General features: G+C 38.2%; 1 protein-coding gene across 1 annotated transcript in view; it reads right to left on the reverse strand.

Moving 5' to 3' along the window:
* Nucleotides 1-4088: 4088 nt before the first annotated feature.
* LOC113656700 (alpha-2-macroglobulin-like protein 1) overlaps nt 4089-10000 on the reverse strand; it is a 58867-nt gene continuing 52955 nt past the window's right edge. The window contains exons 16-26 of the mRNA XM_047799812.1: nt 9830-9911; nt 8934-9090; nt 8241-8315; nt 7803-7965; nt 7526-7719; nt 6584-6799; nt 6379-6497; nt 5944-6052; nt 5706-5771; nt 4883-4988; nt 4089-4764 (exon numbers count right to left, since the gene is read on the reverse strand). Coding sequence (XP_047655768.1) covers nt 4718-4764; nt 4883-4988; nt 5706-5771; nt 5944-6052; nt 6379-6497; nt 6584-6799; nt 7526-7719; nt 7803-7965; nt 8241-8315; nt 8934-9090; nt 9830-9911 — 1334 coding nt within the window. The 3' untranslated portion in view covers nt 4089-4717. The remainder of the gene's footprint in view (nt 4765-4882; nt 4989-5705; nt 5772-5943; nt 6053-6378; nt 6498-6583; nt 6800-7525; nt 7720-7802; nt 7966-8240; nt 8316-8933; nt 9091-9829; nt 9912-10000) is intronic.

Raw genomic sequence — 10000 nt, forward strand, 5'->3', positions numbered from 1 at the left:
AGAAAAGTCTGATGCTCTAGCGACTGAGCCATCCAGTAAACCTTTTCCAGCTAAAAGAAGAGTTTAATACTGGGGTTTTGCGCCGGAGCCGAGTGACGGAGCAAATGGAACATGTCTTCAGAAGCTGTGCTGATGTAGTTTACGGATAATTGATGCGATGACATATAAAATGGCAACGGTTTGAATATATGGCAATGTTTCCATGAGCTAATTCCTTCATTTTTTTTTCCTTTATGGTTTTCCTTCATTAGAGTCTCAAGGTCAAGGTTAAATTTAAGGCTAACTGCTGAGGGTCAGTACAGAGATCACAGATACACTTCAGCATTGAAAAAGTTCTTATCGGTTTGACGGTCATCATGTTTCTCTTCACTACCGTTAGGACAAACAGACCTTGAACAAGCTGAATAAAGAGAGAAAATGAGTGAGAGAATAAGACAGAAAATTTTAGTCAATTTCTTTTATAACAAATTATAATTTTAGTTTCTAGTATTATTAAACTGATCAAATCAAGCTTAGCATTTTGTTTTACTGTCACGATCTTATAAATGTGACGATATTTGTTTTTGCAGTGTACACTATATTTAATTCTGTACACTAATAATTGGGGTTATTACTAATGAAATAAATATAATATATAAATATTTCTCTCAATTATTTAAACCTTTGTCCAATTTAAATGTAAAATCTTGTGTTGTTGTTCCTTATTTTTTTGTACGCTTGAACGATTTCCACTCCAGTCCCATTGGAGACTTTTAGGCATATAAATAATGTGCATGTTTTAAATACCTGCTGAGACGTGCAGAAGTCTCAGTGACAGTTACACGAATCGTCTGATTGCCTCAAAAGGTTGTGCAACAAAATATTAAGTTAGGGGTACCATCATTTTTGTCTAGGCCTGTTCCTTGAGTTTATTTTTTTAATAATTCCATTGAAGCATGGTTGAAAAGCAATGTCTGACTTTCACTGATTAACATTCATAGAATTTTTATTTGTTATTACTTTTGTCAGATTAAAGTTTTGTGAGTTTTTCTTTCATTGACCGAAGGGTACCAACAATGTTGTCCACGTGTGTACATGTTTAATTAGATAACAGATTAATTTATTTGCATATGTTTAATTATAAACAATACAATAAAATTAAAACTATATATACACACAGTACACACACACACACACACACACACATTTTCTGAGGCTCTGACGGACCAATGTTAGCATTTAGTTTACATTTCTTCACTGACCTTTCATTTAAAACATTACTGACATGAAGATATGATGTGTTCTTAAAGTTCATTGTGTTCCTTGTCCTCTGCCGTCGCTGTTTTGACTAAATTGACAATAAATCAACAATCCTTGAACACAAGCCGAACCGATCGAGAGATCACGATTTCTTCCGACTTCATTTAAAATAACTAGAAATGGATTTAACTAAAAATCGTTTCATTAACTGCTGTAGTAAAAGCAGAATAATTCACTTGCTGTTATAGGATAATAAAACATGTTGAGATGGTAACAGTAATCCTGCATCATCATCATCATCATCATCATCATCATCATCACACTCCATCACTGATTATTTTCCAATAATGTCACATCACAGAATATTTTATTTCTTATTTACGACTAAACCTGTCAGAGGTTGGAGCCTCGATGGGAAACAAAATCAGACTTAAATGCAGGGATAGAATAACAAACTGGGAATTTATTAAAGATAACAAAAGTATAAACACTTGGAAACTCTATGGAGATTTAGGTGACTAAAATACAATAACAAACACAAAACAGAGAACAACAAAATACAAGTAGCAGAGATCAGGGGACAAAACCCAGGGACAAAAGACACAGCTTGCTGGATATGTGGCTGTATAGCTTAAGACCAGTCAGAGTGCCCATGCCGACTCGTGTCCGCTGGCCAAAGTGCCTACAATGTGCACGTGAACATCACAACTAAATCATGGAGCAATGGAAGTAAGTGGGCTGTTCTGATGAATTATGTTTCCTGAATGGACAAATGTATGCGAGTTTCTTACTTGGGGAAGAGATGGCACCAGGATGCACTAGAGGAAGAAGGCATTGTGATGCTCTGGGAAATGTTCAGATGGAATGCTTTCCCTCCTGATATTGCAGGAAAAGTGTGTTCACTAATGGCAGTGGCATCTTTCAGCAGGAACACACTTATAAGTTTAAGTTCAAATTTAAGCTGTTCATCAGATGATTAAAGACTTTAAAAGTTAAAATCTGTGCAAAAATATGGCTTTAATGTCACTGACCTCCAGAGAGTCACACTGTCATGATCTCCTGAAGGTAAAAGCAAAAAGGCTTTCTGTTTTTGAACCTGACAGATTGTTGAGCTACACAAGAAAGGGCTCTCGCAACGAGCCATCACTGCTGAGGTTGAATGCAGTAAGACAGACATTTTAAAATTCTTAAAAGATCCTGAGAGATTTCGGACAAATTCATGCGGAAGACCCAAAAATATTTCACCTGCACAGAACCGGAGGATCCGACGGACTGCAGCCCAATAACCATAAGTCAGCATCTGCAAGAGAAGTTTTTTTTTTTGACTCTGTTAGTTCTGTTGTGGGTTTTTTGTGCTGTGGTCTTAAACTTTTGATCAGCCGATAAACAGCCTGTTTGAGTTTAAATGCAGTTTTCATCTCTGTTTTTGTCTCTTTCTCCTTTTTCTACTTTTGACATTTTGAAGCAGTTCTTACAACTTGGTTATGACCCACCAGCGCAAAATGCAAATACTTGGAATGTATATGAGTGTATTTCTGGTGTCCTGTATTCCCCAAACCCTACAGTATATTCTGGGCATTTTAGGGCCTTTTTACACCTGGTCACTTCATGTGTTTTCTCTGATCCGATAGCTAAACTGGCCCATTTACATCAGGCCACGTAAATGTTTCTCTGCGAATCGGATATCGATCCGATCTTTCTACTCCCGCCCAAAATGCTAATATATTTTACCTCATTTCTGGGTTAATTGAAATGGAACACGCTTTGGTGCATGTGGTTGCTACAAGAAACAGCATTTACTGTTTGCTGCATTTTTGCTGGCGGCAGCAGCGCGTTTTAAGACCCGACGAGACGCCTGGGTGAAAGATCTGAGCCAGCGCTTGTGGGAAAACATATCTGTGTCTGGAGCATAGGAGTATAGCTCTGACGTATGTGGCTTGAACAACCACATTCATTTACACCTGTCCAGTTTCACCTGAAACGCGTCCCAGACCACCTCCTGAAGGGGTTTGTACCATCGGGTTTATATCCGTCTTGAAACCTTTTCGGAGGACATTTAGACCAGGTGTTTTTACCATCGGGTATCTATCGGATCACAGAAAACGCCTGAAGTGACCAGGTGTAAAAACCCCCTTATATTCACCTAACCCTATATTCCTATTGGCCTACTGAATATTCTCAAGAACCTATAACCTAATACCATATGTTCACAGAGATATTCATGAACAAGGTTCTCATGTTCCCAGTCCACAATGTGCTCAATCTCAAAATATCCACAACCTTACAGTATATTCCAAAGACTATATTTTATCAAGGCCTTACTGTATGTTCTGAATTACTGCACTCCGAACACCCCGAACACCCCGAACACCCCGAACATTCTTATGGGCACTAAATACAAGTCCATGTTTTCCCACAGTCCAGTATTCCCAAGCCTCTATATCCTATACAGTATATCCCACATTAATACTAATATGACATTTAGTTTATGAGAAATAGAGCTGTATAAAGGGAGGACCATGTTTATTGGAGTTAGTACTACTGTAAGTGACTGGGAAAACACCAATCTGATGTGTTTCAAGCTGCATTGTTCCATCTACTCTCTAGTGTGCCGTGTAGCCAACATTGGCGATTTTTGAAGAAGACATCGGGAGGGAAGATTTTTCCGGCCTAGTTTGACTTGACGCTTTGCTTTGAATAAATAAACTTTTTTTTTTCCTTCTTCTAATTTTATACCTAACCTAGTGTTACAGAAACCAGCAAACTTTACCCCAAACTTTACTTAAGGAACAAATGAAATACAAGAGAAATGTCTGAAATGAAAGAACATGACACACATAAGACTGATGATCAGTGCATATTGAAAAATTTATTAGAATATTTCATTATATTTGCCTTTTTTTTTTTTTTTTTTTTTTTTTTTTTTTTTTGCAGTTTTCAAATAGAGTTAAACGAGAGGAAAGGAGTTAAAATTCGACCATAACAAATACAGAGAAGCTAAATAGATTACACAAGTCTTAGTGTTTAGACGTGCTTCGGTGTTAAAAACTCATAACTCTCAGGAACAACTCAAACACCTAATGTAAGGATTTACATTCGCTAAATTCACAGTATACTGTTTGATCGGTTAAAACCAATAAATCATTTTAAAATCATGTTATGAATGATTATTATTCATAATTTATCCTCTTCCAAATAAATCAAAACACAATTATTTTACTGATATATAATATATTGAAGAGAAATTTTATTAGGCACCTTTATTAGCGAGACATAACAGATATATCATGATTATTAGTTTAAGTTGAGCATAATGCCAAGAGGAGAGGGGAAAATAAATCACACCGTTAATTAATTACTGAACATTTATGAAATTAAAAGGTTTTGATATTTTGGTAGCTGGAAGCCCCATAAAAATAAGTAAAGTGGAAAAAATCTCATTCTAGGCTTTGGTTGAGATGGTGTACAGTACAGACTCTCACTGGAATGGACATGGAGACGTGTACACAGTTGCAGCTCTCTCAACTTTAGAAGAAGAAAAAAAAAATCAGAATTAATACAGAAATCAGTATGACACAACAATATGAGCTCTATGTATAGAATTACTTTAGACAGCTACATGTACAGCTTTTACTGTGCGTACCGGTGTAGTAGTAGTCATAAACCTTCACAACAGCTGGTTTCAGGTTCTGCACTGAAAGGTCCTGTATGATGTTCAAGGTGTAGACCTTCTCCTCTCCGACTGTAAGCTGAAACAGACAGAGATATTAGACAAGATTATTTTCATTTCATTCTTACCATATACTATAGAAAAAAGATTTTAGCCTAATTAGAGTTATAACCTAATTAGTCTTAACGATAACAATAATCTGAACATCTATAGAATAAATATGGTCTTTTTATCAGGATTAAGTGTGGAGCCTAACATGAAAATGTGCACATTATTGTTCTGGCTTTGGTGTGTGTGAGGACGTGATGATCAAGCGGTTAAGGCGCTGGGATCTTGATCATAAGTTCGGGGTTCGAGTCCACAAGCTGCTGAGCATCAACGTTGGGTCCTTGGGCAAGGTCCTTAAACTCACCTGCTCCAGAGGCGCCGTCCCTATGGCTTGACCCTGCGCTGTGACCCCATAACCTGGGATATGCGAATGGGCAGTCATGGCCTAATGGTTAGAGAGTCTGATTCGTAACCCAAAGGTTGTGGGTTCGAGTCTCGGGCCGGCCACGACTGAGGTGCCCTTGAGCAAGGCACCAAACCCTTGTGTGTGTGTGCGTGTGCGCGTGTGTGTGTGCGTGTGTGTGTGCGTGTGCGCGTGTGTGTGTGCGTGTGTGTGTGTGTGTGCGTGTGTGTGCGTGTGTGTGTGTGCACTTTGGATGGGTTAAATGCAGAGAACGAATTCTGAGTATGGGTCACCGTACTTAGCCGTATGTCACGTCACGTGTGTGTGTGTGTGTGTTTTTCTTACTTTATTCAGGTAGATAATCGCTCTTCCTTCAAGTTGATCCACATGTTGCACAATTCCGTCATTTGACTAGATGAAAGATAATCAGAGATTAATGATAAGCGGTCAATAATCTGATGTTTAGGACAGAGTTTAGTTCAGTTTCATCACGAGCTCAACATTATAAATGTATTATAATACAACATTATAATATATTATAAACATAATATAAATCTTTTTTTATGCTTTACGCTTCTCATACATTCGAATTGCCGTTCACGAGCTGCACAGACGTCACGTCAGCACTGAAGCCAGAAAGAGGCTTGACCTCGATGACCACCATGTTGGTCTCCAAACGATTACCATTATACCTGAAATTTACAGATCATATATATACAGTAGTCACTCAGTTTCACTTCATTTGTTCTAAAGTACCTGATTTATATATTTCATAAACTATAACCTCAGCTTTCTCAAAGTAACATTGAAAACGAATCGAACGTTACGCTCATTATTTAAAGATGAAACCGAAATAAACGAGAAGATTTTATAAGGTGATCACTTTCACAGATTGGTTCTTTAGCTGTGCTGTTCTGATAATATACCATAAAATACTCCATGTTCTGTCAAGTAATTAATAATACTACAATAATTGCAAAGAAAATTCTTGATAAATTGGCGTTGCAGTAGATCTCACATGACAGTAATCGTCACTTCAAGAGTTGGAATCGGAACCCTGCAGTTTCCGTTCGCTGAAGCCGAGATGGTGAACGACGAGTCGCCGGGAGGAGGAGGGATGTTGTAGCGCAAATTGAACTAGACGGAAATAAAAGAAACTTCTTAATTAATAATGGAGCTGATGTGAGTGAGAAAAGTGAGTAAAATAATGATGATCTACCGACCTGCACGTACACACAGCCGCTCCCTTCTGCTCTAAGGTCGTAATCTCCAGGAACCTCCTGCAGCTCACTCTCCTGATACAGCAGTCTGTTACTCTGATTGATGGTGAAGGTGTTAATCAGCCCTGATGGTGAGGTTATAGTAATATTTACAGATCCTGCTGGACTGTAGGTGGCGTAGCTGTACTTAGCCAGAGCCTGAAGAGCCACGACAGTGTCCTAGATGATGGGAAAGAGTACAGTGAAAGTGTAAACAGAAACCTTTTCTTAATAAGATGTAATATGACTTCAAGCAAAGAATTCACAACTGTTTTATGTGCGGAAGAATGGCGTTTTTATTTGTTTTGGACATAAAATATGAATAGAAATGATAAAACATTCAAACTTAGGTCAAGACTGAGGGATGTGGAAGCCTAGCGGTTACTGTGTGGGACTACTGAAATAAAATGTAAGTCATTCTGGATAACGGAGGCTGCTAAATGCTAGAAATGTAAACATAACAGTTTCAGACCTCTTTACTTCCTGTACACATTACTGTGTTGTGTACAGAGATCTTTGGGAATTAAATAAAACACAAAAGCTGAAATATCCTGTTGGCAAATGTATTTAAACCTTTGGCCGGTGCAATTCGGATTGTGTACACGTGCATTCTGTTTGATTTAATTGTTCTTCAAATTTGTTCTTCAAAGCACTCAGATGGCGTCACTTGTCGTAATATAAATTAATTGGATATAGTTTGGAAAGGTGCAAACTATGGTGTAAAAGAGTAACAGTTTTTTGGAACCTCTGTGATAAATTGCGACAAATCATAGATCAGGGCAAGTATCTAAAAGCACTCAAAGCATAAAGCATTTTAATTTGGGGTAAAATTAAAAGAGATATTTAATGAGATTTTGGCAATAGATCTTTTAAGAAATGTGCATTTGATATGTAGAACCTTTGTACCTGTGTAGACGCGAAGCCTCCGAAGGAGTTCTGCTGCTGAGAAAGCCAGTGGACGATACTGATGCTGTAACTCAGACCATACCCATAGAGCTGGTGTCCAGACATCAGAGACAGAAGCACATACGAGGTCATCTCTACTTCCAAAGAGTCCGTCACCGATCCATCGCTCACTCTGCTCCAGTGACGTCCACCACCTGATGGAGATGTTACAGAAATACTGAAAATATTGTCCCAGTTATTTAGTTATTTATTGACACAATTCAAAATGATTTAAAACCTGAGACTATGGCCACTGCATCCAGGTCTGAGATGAGTGTGTTCCTCATCTCCTCATCTTCAGCCAGGGTGAAGGTGTAGAAGAGGAGAGCCTTGGCATAGGTGGAGTTCACCTGAGTGTATGCGTTCCTCAGGCAGGTAAGACCGTTGTCCACCACAGGATCCTGACATACACAGATTAACAAATTAATATAATATAATCTCATGATTCTCTTGTTAATTTTAGTTTGCATTGTTTGCGGTGTGGTTTGCTAAGGTTTACGGTATCTAGTCAGAAAGGATGGGGTTTTTTTTGAAAGGTAAATCATCAAGTAAAGTCTTTACTTTACTGTAAATGAATTTTTTTACATTTACAAAACATTTTTTACATAACATTCTTCAACATTGTAGTTGTATCAGAGAATTAATGTACATTTCATCTGTAAAACAGTTTACTGACTGATATGGTATAGTTGAGTTCCAGCATCGCAGCTGTGATGTACGCTGTGAGGGTCACCTCATCATTCACTCCTCCCTGAGAGAGAGAGAGAGAGAGAGAGAGAGAGAGAGAGAGAGAGAGAGAGAGAGAGAGAGAGAGAGAAAGAGAGAGAGAGAGAGAGAGAGAGAGACAGACAGAGAGAGAGAGAGAGAAAGAGAGAGAGACAGACAGAGAGAGACAGACAGACAGACACACAGAGAGAGAGAGAGACAGAGAGAGAGAGAGAGACAGAGAGAGAGAGAGAGAGAAAGAGAGAGAGACAGACAGAGAGACAGACAGAGAGAGACAGAGAGAGAGAGACAGACAGAGAGAGAGAAAGAGAGACAGAGAGAGAGAGAGAGAGAGAGACAGACAGAGAGAGAGACAGAGAGAGACAGAGAGAGAGAGAGAGAGACAGAGAGAGACAGAGAGAGAGACAGAGAGAGAGATATTAAATATTACTATTAACAAATCAAATTTGTGATTTGTGAAATTTGTGTTAATAAATAAAACGATGTATTCACATTGCCTTGTTATTAAATCACTGACGCCGCTTTTGGATGTGCTGTTATAAAAAATAATCAAGGTTGTGGCTACAACTTCAAGATTTCATCACACCTCCTGTCCTTAATTATTTTCTCCTTACAGCATGTTGTATTGTACTAGTGTCCTGACCTTCATGTCCAGATGGAAGAGTTGTCCCACTGAGGCAAAGCATCCGTTAGCCTGCTGACGTTGACCGAGCCAGGACTTCGCCTGGTCCACAAACACCTGATCTATGAAGATGTATCTCTTCGCATTTCCGAATGACTTCATCACGAACGCCGTCAGCCTGAGAACACAAACATATCTCAGATAATTGCTGAGAACTTTCAACCTGCTTTGTCTTCCTGCCATTGATCTTCTAGCTGTTTTCCTGTTTGATCCAGCTGTATCTGCATTAGCAATCAAAATGTTCACCATGATTTTGAATAACTTCTGTTAAAAGATTTCACAAGTCCAACTTTCTGCTCATTTGTGAATGATTGTTTATAGCTGCTATTATGCATTATTAACATTGTGTAATAATCCAATAAACATTCTGTTCTTAGCATAATGAATGTTCTTTAATAAATAATAGGCTATAATTCTTTGCAAATTCATGTGGTATAAGAGCAATAAAGTACAAAATTTAGAACTATTTAAATATTTAAATATATTAACCATCAGGATTAAAACATTTGCTTCATTTGTATCATACGAAGCCCTCACCATAATGCTAACTTCTGTTTTTTTTTCCTTCCGTGTGCATTAACGGTTAAGCGAAACTCATGCGTGAAATATCAACATTGTTGCGTTCCAAACTACTGTATTGGTTTTGCCTGCATTCTCTTTGCTTTTTGTATTTATTACCATGTGCCTTTGTTTCTTGGCTTCATCACGCTGTTTGCCTTGCCTGTGTGCTCCGCTGACTATTAGTCTTTTACAATTACAGTGTGTTTTGCGATTTGTAACCGTTTGCATTAGATTATATTAAAGTGCTGCATCATCCTGAACACGGATTCCGCTGCTCAATCATTGCACGGACTCACCATGTGTTTCCTGATGCATCGCTCATCCCGAAAGCGCTGTAAGATCCATCATTGTGTTTGTAGGTCAACTCTCTCTGGTATCCTGTGTAGGAGATGAAACCAAAAGTGTTAAATTATTTTATCCTAAAAAGTTTTATCCTAAATTAGAAAAAAAGGAAAGAGAAAGCATTG

Source organism: Tachysurus fulvidraco, chromosome 14 (assembly GCF_022655615.1).
Source record: "Tachysurus fulvidraco isolate hzauxx_2018 chromosome 14, HZAU_PFXX_2.0, whole genome shotgun sequence".
Taxonomy (NCBI): domain Eukaryota; kingdom Metazoa; phylum Chordata; class Actinopteri; order Siluriformes; family Bagridae; genus Tachysurus; species Tachysurus fulvidraco.